Raw genomic sequence first — 16,032 nt, 5'->3', positions numbered from 1 at the left:
CATCCAGTACTGGGCGCCGCACTTCAAAAGGGATGTGGCCAGCCTGGAGAGGGTTCAGAGGAGGGCCACCCGCCTGGTGAGAGGGCAGCAGGACAGGCCCTACGAGGAGAGACTGAAGGACCTGAACCTATTCAGCCTCAGCAAGAGGAGGCTGAGGGGAGACCTAGTGGCTGCCTACAAACTCATCGGGGGAGATCAACAGCAAATAGGCAGAGCTCTTTTCTCCCCAGCACCGCCTTGGGTGATGAGGAACAATGGTAATAAGCTGATGGAGAATAGGTTTAGGTTAGAGATCAGAAGGCAATATTTTACAGTTAGGGTGGCCAAAATCTGGAACCAACTTCCCAGGGAAGTGGTCCTCGCCCCTACCTTGGGCAAATTCAAGAGGAGGTTGGATGATCACCTGCCTGGGGTCTTGTGAACCCAGCATTCATTCCTGCCTGTGGCAGGGGGTCAGGCTAGATGATCTGTTTAGGTCGCTCCTGACCCTAGCAACTATGAAACTATATGAAATGTATAAATGTACATTATAATCTGCCTGGCAACTGACTCCCCAGCCCAGCCCGTGGCTTCTTTACTTTTCATTCCATCCAGGAAGAGAACACACCAACTGCTGAAACTTCCTTAGCCTGATGAAGGGTTTTTGAACTCGAAAGCTTGCCTAATAACTATTCTCCAACTATTTGGGTTGGTCTAATAAAAGATATCAAATTCACCCAAGGAACTTTGTCTGTCTAAATAGAAACATTGCACTTCAAATGAAGTTTTAGCTGTTTTGTCCACAAGTACTTAACAATTAGATAGAAGTAGCATATCTCACTGGAGCAATTTTTAGCTATAAGCAAGGATTTGAGCTATTCTACTGTGTATGAATAAAATGTCATTTGAAATGTATCATAAAGTAACAAAATTGTTTCGCACAGTGCAAATGGTATCCCTTCAGAAAAATCAGTGAGAGTTGAGTGAAGATGTCCACTGACAGAGTCATTTTTCATATATTTGGACACGGTTGTTCTTTAGCTATTTAATATTCTTGATTTTATAATACCTTCATTGTGTCTAGGTTGGTCTAAGGACGTAGGCAGACAAGGTTCTAATAAATGAGAGCAGATTCACCCAAAGAACCTTGTCTGCCTTCAGAGTGTGTGTGTGTGTGTGTGTGTATGTGTTATGCTAAATATCTAGACTTTGCTTTGGATTTCTTGGCACAGAAAGGAGTACTGCATAACTAAAATATTGTCAGTGACTAGGCAGAAATACATAGGATTTATCTGAAATGTCGCCCATTATATTTTCTGGTCTGATTTGCATGTTTTATTTCAGTAAGAAAAAAAGTAAAATAAAATTGGGGTGACAATGCACAAAAATGACAGTCTTGCTGTTGTTTCCAGAGATTAACTATCACGTTCCTGTAGGAATATCTCTTAATAAGGCTTAAGTTCTTTTTGTAATGCACTATCAATTCCTTTGTTCAGAAGGTAATTTGCAAAATTATGTGATCTGCAGTTATTACTTCCAGCATTCATACAGGTCAAGAAAGTCCTTCTCCATTTGCCCGTGAACAGGAACATTCTAATTAACATGCACATTATTTTATTTATTGACCTCCCTACTGTTCACTGTCTATGCACTTTCTGCATGTCAGAAAACTTCAGGGTCTCCATATTAAGTAGCAGAAACATAAGATTTTATGTTTTGTTTTGTTTTTGTTTACTTTCCTTTTTACTAACTGTTGTAAAGTTAAACCTGCAGTGAGATTAAAGACAAGCAGGTTTAGTCTTCTTCAGTTCTCCCTCTATGAGCTGACAAATTGTGTCTGATAGTTGTTAATGAACTTAATTAACTCAGTGTTTCTGTATATTTCAGTATTTTTTTCTAGAGATGCAGTTGTTATTTGTATGAATTAGTTCTTACATTTTTGAGACTTAGATTAAAAGTTTTCCATCAGGTAGTCAAAGCAAATAAAAACAGCATTATGTAGGAGAAAAAGACCAATTTAATCAAGTTAATTAATGTCCAATCTTAGGGGTGCAGCACTCACATCTAAGACATTTAAAGGCATGCCATTGATGCAACTAGGCAAATAGCTTTCCTGCAAACTGAGTATTCTGTGCACATATTTTTTAAAACTTCTAATTTACCAGAGAAGTTCAGCCTAAACTGAAGGTTTCTCTACATGGCAAAGCTAGTATGCAGTAAACTAGGTTGTAAATGTACATCACGCTAGCTAGTCAACACTGATTTTTTTTGTGTACAGTGTGGCTTGTACAGGATAGCTAACTCCTGTTTAAAAGTGCAGGTACAAGCACTTTTGTGCTTGTAACTTCTTAAGAGCTACCACATAAGCAGCTACTGCACTGAAAAATAGCACTTTAATATACTGCACACAAGTGGCCCACCACATGTCAAATACGTTTTTTGATTCTGGATAGCTTTGACATGTTGGTTTTGGAAATGTAAATATTTTGGGAACCAAGTGTATGTCTACACGTACATCAAATGTGTGACTATTTGTGTACCACTACTGAGCTATCTTGGCTGCAGATAAGAATATAGCTGCACTGGTGTGGGGCTTAGCGTGAACTGATAACTTATCTGCTTACTCAGTTTCTTGGGCAGGTTTTCTTGCCAATTACACTGAGGTCAGTGCTATAAATGACTGCATTGTCATTGATATCCATGCAAGCTAGTTTAATTTTAAGTTAAATTAGGTGTGTCTACGTAACTTTCAGTTTCATTTTGACTGCACTATAGACTTACCCAGGGACAATAAAGGCAAAAAAGATTAGTTACTACATGCTGCTAGAAACTGTCATGTCAGATAATAAAGACTCATCACTAGTGCTATTCATAATATTTTAATAATGATATCAATCTGTTGCTTCTGTATGTACCTCTGTAGGGTATACTTAGCTTTTTTAATATTCATTTTAGCAATAAAAGTAACAAATTCTCTAACAGTGTTTTTAGTAAAGCGCAAATCTGTGTACTTAAATGAGGCTACTTCAACTAAAAAAACCCACAAAAAACAAAGAGGCCCTTTCCTCCATCTGGTGGTGGTCATGTAATACAATTTAAAGACTGGAATAATTGTTACCATTTGAGGGTGTTAATTTAAATGCCACTTTTCTTTGGCAGACCTCATTTAACATCAAAACCATATCTTGGATAACTGCTATATTAGTGTTTAGCAGTGATTGCAATGTTCAGTGTGAACATAATCAGTTCATACAGCCTGGCAAGTCTCTTAAGCAGTAAGCTCTATTTAATTATGCATTCTGTAAATGTATCAGTCTATTTTAACCCCTGTTGTCTTGGGAAGTGGGGATAAAACTTTTAAAAAATCACCAAGATAGGTTAGATGGTATTGTAAGGGAGAAGGTAATAAAAATATAAGAGTGAGGGATTGTTGTTTTGTTTTTATAAGACTGAAAAAAGTATTGAATATATTACAAGATAAAATTAAGTCTACAGAGAACAGTAACATTTGCAAAATCCTATATTAGGGATGTTAAACACCTGGCCTTCAATCTGGATCTGGTGATTTATATATTTTTGGTGGGCCAGGTGGTATGTTCACATTATGGCTATTCCTTATGCTTGCTAAGATAACCAAAAAAACTGATGCAGTGAGGTCTTTTGGAGTCTTTGATAACTTGAAATGATAGTGTTAAAAGGTGTGAACCCCTTTTACTCTGTTGAATGTTAATTCTAAACCACAGAATTCTAGCTATGACATTTCAGTATCTGCGTTAACTATTTCATTATTGACCATTGTAATGGGAAAGGAAATAGAAAGCTTTTTTCCCCATCCATGCCAAAGAAGGCAGTGAGGAAAGATGCAGAAAAAGGAAGAGGGGGAGAACCAGAAAGGAGAACGGGGAAGTGGAAAAAAAAGTACAATATTAAAGTTGGACATATTTGTGTGTGTGTATGTATGTATGTATATATGTATGTATATGTACGTATATGTGTGTGCTGTAAAAGAAAGTTAACTAAAACCAAAGATAGATAAAATAATCCTTTGTAAATGTCATAGAACACTTGGGTAGAAAGAGAAGTTGCCTGCCTTCTCACTGACTAATTAGTGTTCTTGATCTTTCTTAGTACAAGACACGTGCACAGAAAGGAAACGAGCTGTAGAACAAAGGTGTTCAACCTTCTGGTGCTGCAGGCCAGCTGAGTGGCATGGAGTCAGTCAGCAGGCCTGATCTGGCATGGGGTTGGCACCCATGATCAGTCTGTGGATATAACCCCATGCACTGGTGTTATCTGGCATGTGAAGCCACATCGTCAAGCCCCCCAGTGTTTCCCACAGGTTTGGAGTTTTGGCAGTTGGGTAGTGGTGACAGTATTGATTGCTATGGTTCTGGAAACCACAGCCATTAATGATGCCATTATTCCCCCACTGCCACATTTCTGGACTTATGGGAAGTCTAGAGGACTGGATCAGTTGAACACCACTGCTTTAAAATATTTGGTGTACCGAGAATGCAGTTTTCCTAATTAGGAGGGGTTTTTAAATTATTGGGTGCATGCATAGTTTCACCTGCTTAATTATGCCTAACTTTTATACAAGAACAAGTGTTGGTCACATCTGAGGAGGTTGTTTTTTTTTTTTTAATATTTTAATGTAACTATCCTGAACTGTCTGCTTAAGGCTGTCTTCCCTTTTTTTTTTCAAGGTGGCTTGAGACATGCAGTAGCCAGCATAGCAGGTCCTGAAGCATACAAGAACCTGAAGTTTGAAGGAGGAGTGCATCGTGTTCAGCGAGTGCCAAAGACAGAGAGGCAGGGACGTATTCACACCAGCACAATGACTGTTGCAATATTACCCCAACCCACTGAGGTAAGAGAACTTAAATATAATTAACTTTGCTGTGAGCAGTGGCCATTACCTACAGTCTCAGAAACTGTGTTGTAAAACATTTCTGTTTTACATTTTGCATCCTTCTTGTGTCCTTATTAGTTTTTAAAGTGCTGGGTCACATTGTGCTCATTGTTTATGTCCAGATAAGCTACAGGACCGGATGTCGTGCCCATAAGTATGTGTATTTGTGGTTCTCAAAATCTTCACTCATAAACAAAAATAGGTAAACTAACTTTTGAGACCTCACTTATCATTTTTCTCTTCCATATCTGGGGAATTATTTTGTAAGAGTAGACCGGACTTCAGAAAAACAGACTTTGACTCACTCAAGGAACTGATGGGCAGGATCCCCTGAGAGGGTGGTCTGTAGTGGGGGAAGGAGTCCAGGAAGGCTTGGTTGTAGTTTAAAGAAACTTTATTGAGGGCACAGGAATGAACCATCCCAGTGCTCAGGAAGACTAGCAAGTATGGCAGAAGACCAGCTTGGCTTAGCAGGGAACTCTTCAGCAAGATAAAACACAAAAAGGAAGCTTACAAGAAGTGGAAACTTGGACAAACAACTAGGGAGAAGTATAAGAGTATTGCTCAGGCATGCAGGGATGAAATCAGGAAGACCAAAGCACAGTGGGAGTTGCAACTAGCAAGGGACATGAAGGGTAACAAGAAGGATTTCTACAAGTGTGTCAGTAACAAGAGGAAGATTAGGGAAAGTGTGGGTCTCTTACTGATGGAAGACAGATGATGCAGAAAAGGCTGAAGTACTTTTTTCACCTCAGTCTTCACAGACAAGGTCAGCTCCCAGGCTACTGTACCTGGCAGCACAGTTTGGGGAGGAAATGAGTGGCCAACATGGTGAAAGAACAGGTTAGGGACTATTTTAAAAAAAGCTGGACATGTACAAGTTCATAGGGCCGGATGCAGTGCACCTAAAGGTGCTGAGGGGTTTGGCTGATGTGATTGCAGAGCCACTGGCCATTACCTTTGAAAATTCATGGCAATTGGGAGAGGTCCTGGATGATCAGGAAAGGGCAAATATAGTGTCTATCTTTAAGAAAGGGAAACAGGAGATTCTGGGGAACTTCAGACCAGTCAGTCTCATCTCACTCAATTCCTGGAAAAATCATGGAGCAGTTCCTCAAGGAATTAATTTCTAAGCACTTGGAGGAGAAGGTGATTAGGAATAGGCAACATAAATTCACCAAGGGCAAGTCATACTTGACCAACCTGACTGCCTTCTGTGATTGATGACATACTGGCTCTATGGATCCAAGTAGAGCAGTGGACGTGATGTATCTTGGGTTTAGCAAGGCTTCTGATATAGTCTCCCATAATGTTCTCACAAGCAAGCTAAGGATATACAGGTTGGATGAATGAACTGTAAGGTGGATAGAAAACTAGCTGGATCATCAGGATCAGAAGTTAATAATCAACAGCTTGATATCTAGTTGGCAGCTTGTATTAAGTGGAGTTCCCCAGGTGTCAGTCCTGGGGCCAGTTTTGTTCTGTATCTTCACCAATGACTTGGAAAATGGGGTAGAGAGTCCCCTCAGCTAGTTTGCAGATGACCTTGAGCTTGAGGAAGTAGTAGATATGTTGGACTAGGATTTAGACAACTTGGAGGGTTAGACCAAAAGAAATCTCATGAGGTTAAAAACAAATGCAAAATCCTACACTTAGGATAGAACAATCCCATGTAGTGCTACAGGTTGGGAACAGTCTGGCTAAGCAGCAGTCCTGCAAAAAAAAACCTGGGGGTTGCAATGGACAGTGAGCTGAATATGAGCCAACAGTGTGCCCTTGTTGCCAAGAAGGCTAACAGCATACTAGGCAGCACTGGTAGGAGCATGGCCAGCAGATCAAGGGAAGTAATTCTTCTCCTCTATTCAGCGCTGGTGAGCAGCATCTGAAGCAGTGTCCAGTTTTGAGCTTCCCACTACAGAAAGGTTGTGGACAAATTGGAGAGTCCAGCAGAAGGCGGTGAAAATGGTTAAGAGGCTGGGACACACGACTTCTGAGGAGAGGCTGAGGGAACTCGGCCTATTTTAGTCTGAAGAAGAAAAGACAGAGGATTTAATAGCAGCCTTCAACTACCTGTTGGTTCCAAATAGGATAGAGCTAGACCAGGGGTGGGCAATTATTTGGGACTGAGGGCCACATAGGGAGTTTGGATGAGCTGTCATGGGCCAGGTCAGTACCCTATCTCCCCCAACAACTCATCAAAACTCCTTCTGAGGCTGCAAATGGGTGGGGAGAAGTGTTCAGGAGCGGGAGGGGTAAGTGAGGCTGGGATCATGGGGCTGGATCGTGGGGCAGTGACAGCTCTGGGAGGCTTGGGGTATGGGTGTAGGGAAGTGGAGGGGTCCTGCCAGGGTGTAGATCCTGGGAGCCTGAGATGAGTAGGGGGGCAGGGGTGTATGCATCAGGGCTTGCCCAGCCCCGAGCCCCTCACCCTCACACTGGAGAGGCTTGCGCCGTGCTCCCACTAGCACCCACAGCCCAGCCTGAGGTCTCTTCCAACCCAAATTTTCTATGGTTTTAAATCACTTTAGTTTAGCTTGTCTTTGCTGGGCTGCATAAATACTAGACTGTCTTAAAAATGTTTAGAACTGAAGTCTGTCTATTGCAAATCTAGAAAAATACTTAGTATTACTGCAGTAGGAAACAAAAAATGTGGTAGATGAAAAGAGAATATTTTGGAAATCAGTCATCTAAATGTTGTTACTTCCTAAGTGGACTTAAGAAGAGGCTTGTTGTAGGAATCTCTGTATGCCCGACACAAACTGAAACTAAACTCTTTGCCACTATCTAACTCAGGGATTTTATTCACATACACGTTCTCTGTATAATCTATATTTTCCTTTTCCCATAATGGCTGGCTAAACACTTTGCTTCCTTTTGGGTGCTGCTGAACTAACAGTGTAAAGCTAGCTGAGAATTAATCTTGTGTTGATCTTCACCTCTTGTTAGCTTGACTGGGATTATTTTATACTGCAAATAAGTGGCTTGTCACAGTGCAGGCCTCATCAACTCACAGTAGTTTTAATCTCCTATTTAAATGATCTGTTTAAAATATGCACATTTAGAAGTTGTCTTTTTTGTGGTTTTTTTCCTCTTTCTTTCTATTTGCAGATTGATCTGTCAATTGATCCGAAAGATTTACGAATTGAAACTAAGCGAGCCAGTGGAGCTGGAGGCCAGCATGTAAATAAAACGGAGAGTGCTGTGCGGATTGTCCATATTCCAACAGGTATCTGCACATTCCTTTTATTTACATTGCAGATTCTGTATTACGTTTTCATAAATAAAATGGAAACAGCATGTGAGTTTGAAGGGTCAAGAAGCTATAAAGTTGTAGTTCTGTTCTCTACTAGATAATTAGTATTTTCTTAAAAACAGGCATTAGTATTGGGAGGCAACATAATTTAAACATGCTATTTGTAAAACTTTTTCAAGGGATGGGTTTCAAAATCAATTTTTTAAATGAAATTTTAAAAAGATGCTTTAATAAGGAGGACAACGTCTACTTGCTGCAGCTCCCAGAGCCACTGTGTAGGCATGGCCAGCATGCAAAAGTTAACACTGCTGTTACTCTGAACCCCTCCACTGATTTGCTTGCTAAACAGCAGTTACACTTGACATTCAGCATTGGATAAGGGGGAAGAGGGTGTGGCATTAACCTCCTTGTGTGCTAGTCATACTGACAAAATATGCAAAATATAGATACTAAGACTATTTTCCTCTCTTTTAAATTGGATATCAGTTTTCTGTTCTTCCACTAGCTCCCTGTTGTCTACAATATTCAATTTAATCATCTTGTCTGTACCATAAAGAACCTGCACAACTCCATTCTTGCCTAGCTGTCAAAATTATTTTAGACATGTAAGACCAAATACACTTCCACTTATTCAGAGGTTCATAGATTGTTAAGGGCTGGAAGGGACCTTGTAGATCATTGGGTCCAGTCCCCCTACACTAGGCAGGAAAAGACAACTGGGCTCAAGTGAACCCAGCAAAGTGACTGTCCAGTCTCCTTTTGAAGATTTCATAGGGTAGGTGACTGCACCATCACTGGAGAGAGTTTATTCCACAGCTGGACACCCTGACTGTGAAGGAGTTTTTCCTGGAATTGAGCCTGAAGCGGCCTTCCAGGAGTTTTTGTATCCATTTCTCCTGGTCTTCCCCAGGGGTGCCCTGGTGAACAGCTGTTCACTGAGTTTTTGATGCACTCCCTGTTACCAAGTCCCTTCTCAGCCTCCACTTTTGTAGGCTAAAGAGGCCCAAGTTCCTCACCCTCTCCTCATATGGCTTGTCTTGCAAGTCCCTGATCATACAGGTGGCTCTTCCCTGGACTCTCTCTCAAGTTTTTCCACCTCCTTGTTGAAGTGTGGCGCCCTGAACTGGATGCAGTACTCGAATTGCGGTCTCACCAGTGTGGAGTACAGTGGGAATATCACTTCCTTAGTTTTTCATGAGATGCAATGGTTAATGCATGCCAGCGTGTTGTTTGCCCTGCTGGCCACAGCATTGCACTGCTGGCTCATGTTCATGCAATGATCAGTCACTACCCTTAGGTCCCTTTCAGCTGTGGTGCAAGTCAAATTGTTGCCACCGAGCCTGTAGGTATGTTGGGGATTGTTTGCCCCCAGATGCAGCACCTTACACTTCTGAGTGTTGAACTTCATCTGGTTCCAGTCCGCCCAGCTCTCCAGCCTGTCCAGGTCTGTCTGTAGCTGCAACCTATCTTCTGGCATGACCGTGCTCCCCCATAACTTGGTTGTCCACAAACTTGGCCAGCGAGCTTTTCACCTCCGCATCCAAATAATTGTTTAAGATGTTGAAAAGCACCAGTCTAAGCTCAGACTCCTGAGGGACACCACTGGCCACTTCTTGTTAGGACAACACGGATCTGTTCATGAGAACTCTCTGGGTCCTACCATGCAGCCAGTTTTCCACCCACCGAACTGTTGAGCAGTTAAGCCCACAATCTTCCAATTTTTCTGTAAAGATATCGTGGGATACTGAATCAAAAGCCCTTTGAAAGTCTAGGTATATAATGTCGACCTTCTCTCCCGTGTCCAGGTGGCAAGATACCTGTTCGTAGAAGGAGATGAGATCAGTAAGACAAGACCTACCCATGACAGAGCCATGCTGGCTGTCATTCAGAATCTTACCTTGAACGAGCGTATCGCACATAGATTCTTTAATGAGTTTTTCCAGGATTTTCCCTGGATGGAAGTTAGGCTGATTGGCCTGTAGTTGCCTGGGTCATTCCTCTTCCCATTCTTGAAAATGGGCACAGTGTTGGCCCTCTTCTAATCCTCAGGGATATCCCCTGTGTGTCACAATTTCTGAAAGAGTTTTGCCAGGGTTTCTGCAATGACCTCATCCAGCTCCATCAGCACTCTTAGGTGAAGTCCACCTGGACTTATAACTGTCTAGTTTTTCTAGTTGGCATTGCACCAGCTCAGCATCCACAGTGGGAAGGATATCATTCCCACCATGCCCCCTGTGATCCTTATCTTGCTTGTCTTTCCCCTTGGTCCGGTGAAATACCGAAGCAAAGCGGGCATTCAGGAGTTCAGTTTTTTCCTGAGTGTCTGTTACCAACTGTCCTGAGGTGTTAAGCAGGGGCCCCACGCTAACATTTGTTTTCCTTCTGCTCCCTAAATACCTAAAGGAGGATTTCTTATTGTCCTTGACTCCCTTGGCTAAATTAAACTCAGTTGCTGCCTTAGCTTTCCTTATCATTTCCCAGAAGTGCAGACCACTGTTGTATACTGTCCCTAGCTTCTACTGTGTGTGTGCCTTTTTTTCTTTTTCAAGAGGACAGCGATGTCCCTATTGAGCCAGGAGGGCTTGCCAGCCCTCCTGCTACCTTTCCTCTTCATGGGGACGGTTTTCTTTTGTGCTTTGAGAATTGTGTCCTTGAGGAACGACCACTCTTTATGCACCCCATTTGCCTTCTGTCCCTGATCACGCATCACCTCCCCTACTAATGTCCTGAGCTTGTTGAAGTCAGCATTTTTGAAGTCCAGGGCTTTAGTTCTGGTAGTTCATTTGTCAGCCTTGTGGCGGACAGCGAACTTGATGAGCTCACGGTCACTGTTGCCCAAACTATCCTCAGTGTTCAAATCACACACCAGATCATCTCCTTTGGCCAAGACCAAGTCTGGGAGAGCAGTACCTCTGATTGGCCCTTGCACTTCCTGGGTCAAAAAGAGCTCCTTGATTTACAGTTAAGAAGCTACATGACTGATCTGACCTAGCCAAGTGTTCCTTCCAATCTGTGTCCAGGTAATTGAAGTTGCCATTGCAAACCAAGTCCCTTGCACATGCAGCCTCTGTCAGTTCTTGAGAGAACTCCAGATCAAGCTCCTCCCCTTGGTTCGGTGGCCTATAGTAAAGACCCACAGTTAGGTCTCTCTCACCTTCCCCCCCAAGCTTGACCCAGAGGGTTTCAAGCTGCTTATCTTTGGAGCCAATGGCAGTCTCCAGAGAGATGTAGTGCTCCCTCACATCAAGAGTTACCCCTCCTTTTCTACCTGCTCAGTCCCCACTGTGCAGGGTGTAGCCCTCTACGGCTACGCTCCAAACATGCGAGGAGTCTCATCAGGTCTCCATGATCCCTACCAAGTCATATAGCTCACTAGAGAGCAGGAGGGCTAGCTCCTCCTGCTCGTTTCCCATGCTCTTGGCATTGGTGTACAGGCAGCTCAGGCCTCCAACTGACACCCTCGATTTCCTGAGACGCTGTGGGAGAACTGTTCACTTAGCATTTTCAAAAACAGTTATCTTAGTGTCCTCCACGTGGGAACTTTCCTGTGTGCCAGTCCCCAGGCATGCTGCACTTGGAGATTCCCCATCTGGCAGCAGAGTCAGTAAAGAGCCCTGTCTAGTAGATCAGCCATCCTGGCTGAGAACAGGGCCTTACCTCTCCATGCAAAGTGGATACCATCTCATCCAAGGGTCCTCTCTGCCTGAAGTGTGTGCTGTGGTCAAAGAAACCAAATCCGTCGCAGTAGCACCACTGTTGGAGGCGTCTGGTTACTTCTTCCAAACAGCCTTCCCTCTTGGGTCCATGGCCTGCAGCAGGGAGCACAGAAGAAAAAACTACTTGAGCCCCGAGTCCCTTGAGACCAGCCCCCAGAACCCTGTAGTCACTCGTGACCCAGTCCAGATTACTCCTGGCTGTGTCCTTCGTGCCCACATGGATGAGGAGCGTGAAGTTGTAGTCGGAGGGATGGACGAGCCTAGGGATCCTCTCCACAACGTCCTGGATGTGGGTCCCAGGAAGACAGCAGACCTCTTGAGCCAAGGGGTCCAGATGGCAGATAGGTCCCTCTGTGCCCCACAGGAGAAAGTCCTGTCCCCCCACCACCACCACCCAGCATCCCTACCTAGGGGTGAAAGTACTTGTCTCCTGAGTACTTGCCTCCTCCTCTGGTGTCTCTGTCGGAGTTTCCACATGTGTAATGAGGGGAGCATACTTGTTATGCAGCATCTGGGGAGGAGTAGTCCGAGCTCTACATGCTCTGGATCTGGAGACTACTGTCTTCCAGGTAGCTCTGGGAGGGTCTTTGTGGCTAGTCTTCTTCATGGTCACCTTCTCTTCCACCTTCTTCTCTACTTCTTTTTTCCTGGAGTAGGGCCCGGCAGTAGCTGTCAATATAATCTTTGTCAGCCTTGATAGTGTGTAACTGGCATACCACCTCCTCAAGCTCCCACACTCAGCCCTCCAGAGACTCCACCAGGGAGCATACCCCATAAGCAGCGGTGCCCCCATGCACAGTTGTGCCAGGCAGCCCCCACAATCCAGGGCCACGGGCTCTGTCTAGGTGGAGGTCTCAGCGATGCCCGAGAATGATTGTCTGGTAATAGGCTATGCTACTACCCCCGAACTACCAGCAAACTGCTTCCCCTTTTGGCAGTCCCTGTTCACTGGCTTACTAGTCACAGGCTCCCTGGTCGCCTGGGGAGTCTCCTTTTATATCCATCTGGGCCTGGGCTGACTCAGCCCCTTTATTATGGGGCCTTGGTAGATCCTGTTCTACTCTGAGCCCCTGAAAAATTGCTGATACAAAGTGCAGGTGGTTTCTTCTCTGTGGTTTATTGTTGTGACTATTTTAAAGCTGAGATAATGGTACATTGCAAATGTAGATAAGTTAATAGTTTCTCAAGCACTAGAGAGAATGGTGAAATTAGGTCATGCTTTGAATTCTGAGGTGAGATAGGCTGTAGGCCTTTATGTTTTAGAAGTTTTTTTGACTGCTTTCCACCTCCTCCCTTGCATACATTTTTAAAAAAATATATTTTTTTAACCTTTGCATAAGATAATTTCTATGTGATCATATTCTTATTAAATAACTTATGAATATAATGAGATTTAACATTGCATGCTCTAATTAGGTGTGGTGGCTGAATGCCAAGAACAAAGATCTCAGTTGAAAAACAAAGAGAAGGCTATGAAAGTACTTCACGCTAAACTGTATAATATCCAGGTGGAAGAAGTAACAAGAAAGAGATGCAGTACCCGAAAGATTCAGGTATGATTTATTTTGCGAATGTGTGTGTGTGTGTGTGCGTGTGTGCGCGCGCACATAAATGCATTCTTCACTGAGGTAGAAATAGGATACTAGGGGTGCATCTGCACATGATGCTATGTCACGGTAGCGAGGTAGCGTCCGTGGGTGTCTATACATGACAAGCAGCTGCTTTGCCATAGTGACATGCTTCCCTGATATAACACGCCACTACAGCGAAGTAGCTGCTAAAAATAACTGTGTGCTGATCATACGGTACAGTACAGGCTGTTACTGTGCTGTGATTTAGTACTTCCAAAAGGAAGTACTAAATCACAGTGCAGTAACAACATTGCCATAGTGACACATGTAGACATGTCCTAGGGAAGGTAGGGTCAGACTGGATCCAGAAAGGAGTATGAAATGAGCAAATAGAATGGTGGGCAGTGAACCAGAAGAAAAATGAATTGGGTGGAATGTGTCTGTGTTCCAGTATCAGAATGAAGAAGACTCAGGGAGAGGAAGTAAAAAGGAGCGCTTGAAGGAGGGCAAACTTTGGCAAGACATGGAAAGAGGAATAAAGGAAAGCATATTGGACCTGAAAGAGACTAGAGCAGGGGGAGGCCCAAAGAGCTATAGAATGCAAGCATAAAAAATAGGAGGCACGTGATGTGTGCAAGGAGACTGAGGAAATGAGTGGGGAAAGACAAAAACTCCTCTGCCTCATTCCCTTCTATATTTCCAGAAGGAATAGTTCCCACCATCAGAGATTCTATCTGTTGTCTGATAATATCTTAGAAAAGAGGCCTCAAGATCTCTCAAAAGAAGGTTCTGTTCTTGCATGTCTAGTCTGTAGGGACGGAGGAACATGGGATTGTATTGTTTTGAATTGTATTGGAGATGCGTTTTGTAAAACATACATGTATATATGGTACAATACTGCAGTAAAAGCTGTGTTATCTGGCATCCATGGGAAATGGGGAGTGCCGGTCAATCAAATATGCTGGTTATCTGAGAGGCATCTTTGCCGGTTTGGGCCACTGCCCCTCCTGCCGCGTCTGGTGCACCAGGGCTTTCACTCTCTGGCGTCAGTGTGCCGGTAGACAGGGAGGGGGGCCTCATGCAGGTTGCTTTGCCCTGGGCTGTGGTCCAAAGTCGGTGAAGTGGGACTTGGTGAAACTGGAAGTGCCACGGTGAGACTTCCGGTTTCGCTTTTGCCGTGTCAATCGGCATGCCGATTTAAAAAAGTGCCAAACAACACAGCTTTTACTGTATATACCTTTTTTGCTGTATTCAGCAGTTTCTATCACTGGTGAAATAACTTCTCTCTGAAAATATTTAGCAACAAATACCAGTAAAATACAAATATTTTTTCTGCTGTTCCACTAGCCATAATAGTTAGTTGTATTTTAATTGTTTTATATTAGATTAAATAGAATATTGATTTCTTTACAGCCAAATATAACACACAGCTTATTTTTATTTAAAACTTCAGAAGATGAGGTTTCAAAATGCATAGTTGGTTTTCATATTGGCTAATTATCTTGTACGTTGAGCTAAGGTTTTGGAGCCAGGCAATGTCATACAGGGCTTGAAGGGCTTCTATTACATATACATTGTCAATAGCAGTATGTCTGCTGGTCCTGCACTAGTTCTCTAGGCTCCTTCAAGGCTTAATGTGGCAGACATTACAAGCCCCTGAGTAACATTCAGACTGCTTTCTCTGTATGGTCCTGGGGCAGGTTAAGTCTGTCTTTTGAATCATCACAACTAGAAACTATAAAAAGAATAAAATGCAATACCAGTTGGTAACCATGGTAACTTACAAAATATTTGACCTTTTAATACTGTGGTATGACATGCAAAAACATACAGTAGTTCAATATAAACTCCCTTTTCTAACTATTTTTACATATACAGTACTGTACAGATCTAGAGACCTACTGAAACCAACTGAATAAAATACAACTATAGCAGGAGTGTCAAAGCAGGGAGTGGTGCAGGGCTGGTCTGTTGGTCAGGCAAGACCCACAGACCAGCCCAGCATTCTAGCATGTGTGGAGTGACCAGAGTGGGCTCCATGTGTAGTCCAGTCCTGCTCCAGCTGCTCCAAGGCTGCACCACATAGCTCTAGAGCCACCACCACAGGCTCCAGAGCAACACATAGCTACTCTAGGGCTGTGCTGCATTCAGTGACCACTCTGCGGTTCTGGGATGCGAGCGGGAGTAGACGCTATGTGGGGGACATAGGCCATCCAATGCAGTCTGCATGCTGCTTGTGGGTCACTGAGACCTACAATTAGCACTGGGGGCAAGGTGATATGGCTCTGCAGTCCAGATCCAGCCCATGGGCAATACCTTTGATATCCCTGAGCTACCAAGTACAAGGAGCCAAAACGCTAGAAAAAAAACCAACTTTAAATACATACATAATTTTCTCATCCTATAATGCATACTCAGCTGTTCATGTAAATTTATGGTAAGTATAAGAAACACAATTGAATTCTTCATTTATGTATCTAGTTAATATAAGGCTCAGCTGTAGATACAGTTAACAGGAATAGATTTGTCCCATCACTGTAATCATTTTCAATGGAAAGAAAAGAGAGAAGGTTCACACGCTGAACTTGTGCAGTATGTGAT

The 16,032-nt window shown here is 43.3% G+C and overlaps 1 protein-coding gene across 2 annotated transcripts in view; it reads left to right on the top strand.

The window, feature by feature from the left end:
- Nucleotides 1–16,032, top strand: part of MTRF1L (mitochondrial translation release factor 1 like) — a 30,160-nt gene that overhangs the window by 10,640 nt on the left and 3,488 nt on the right. For both annotated transcript variants that reach the window (XM_019488303.2, XM_014605561.3), the window contains 3 exons: nt 4,686–4,849; nt 8,000–8,117; nt 13,277–13,413. In XM_019488303.2, coding sequence (XP_019343848.1) covers nt 4,686–4,849; nt 8,000–8,117; nt 13,277–13,413 — 419 coding nt within the window. The remainder of the gene's footprint in view (nt 1–4,685; nt 4,850–7,999; nt 8,118–13,276; nt 13,414–16,032) is intronic.

This window comes from Alligator mississippiensis, chromosome 1, assembly GCF_030867095.1.
Source record: "Alligator mississippiensis isolate rAllMis1 chromosome 1, rAllMis1, whole genome shotgun sequence".
NCBI classification, from domain to species: Eukaryota; Metazoa; Chordata; order Crocodylia; family Alligatoridae; genus Alligator; species Alligator mississippiensis.
This window is presented reverse-complemented; position numbering and strand designations above follow the sequence as displayed.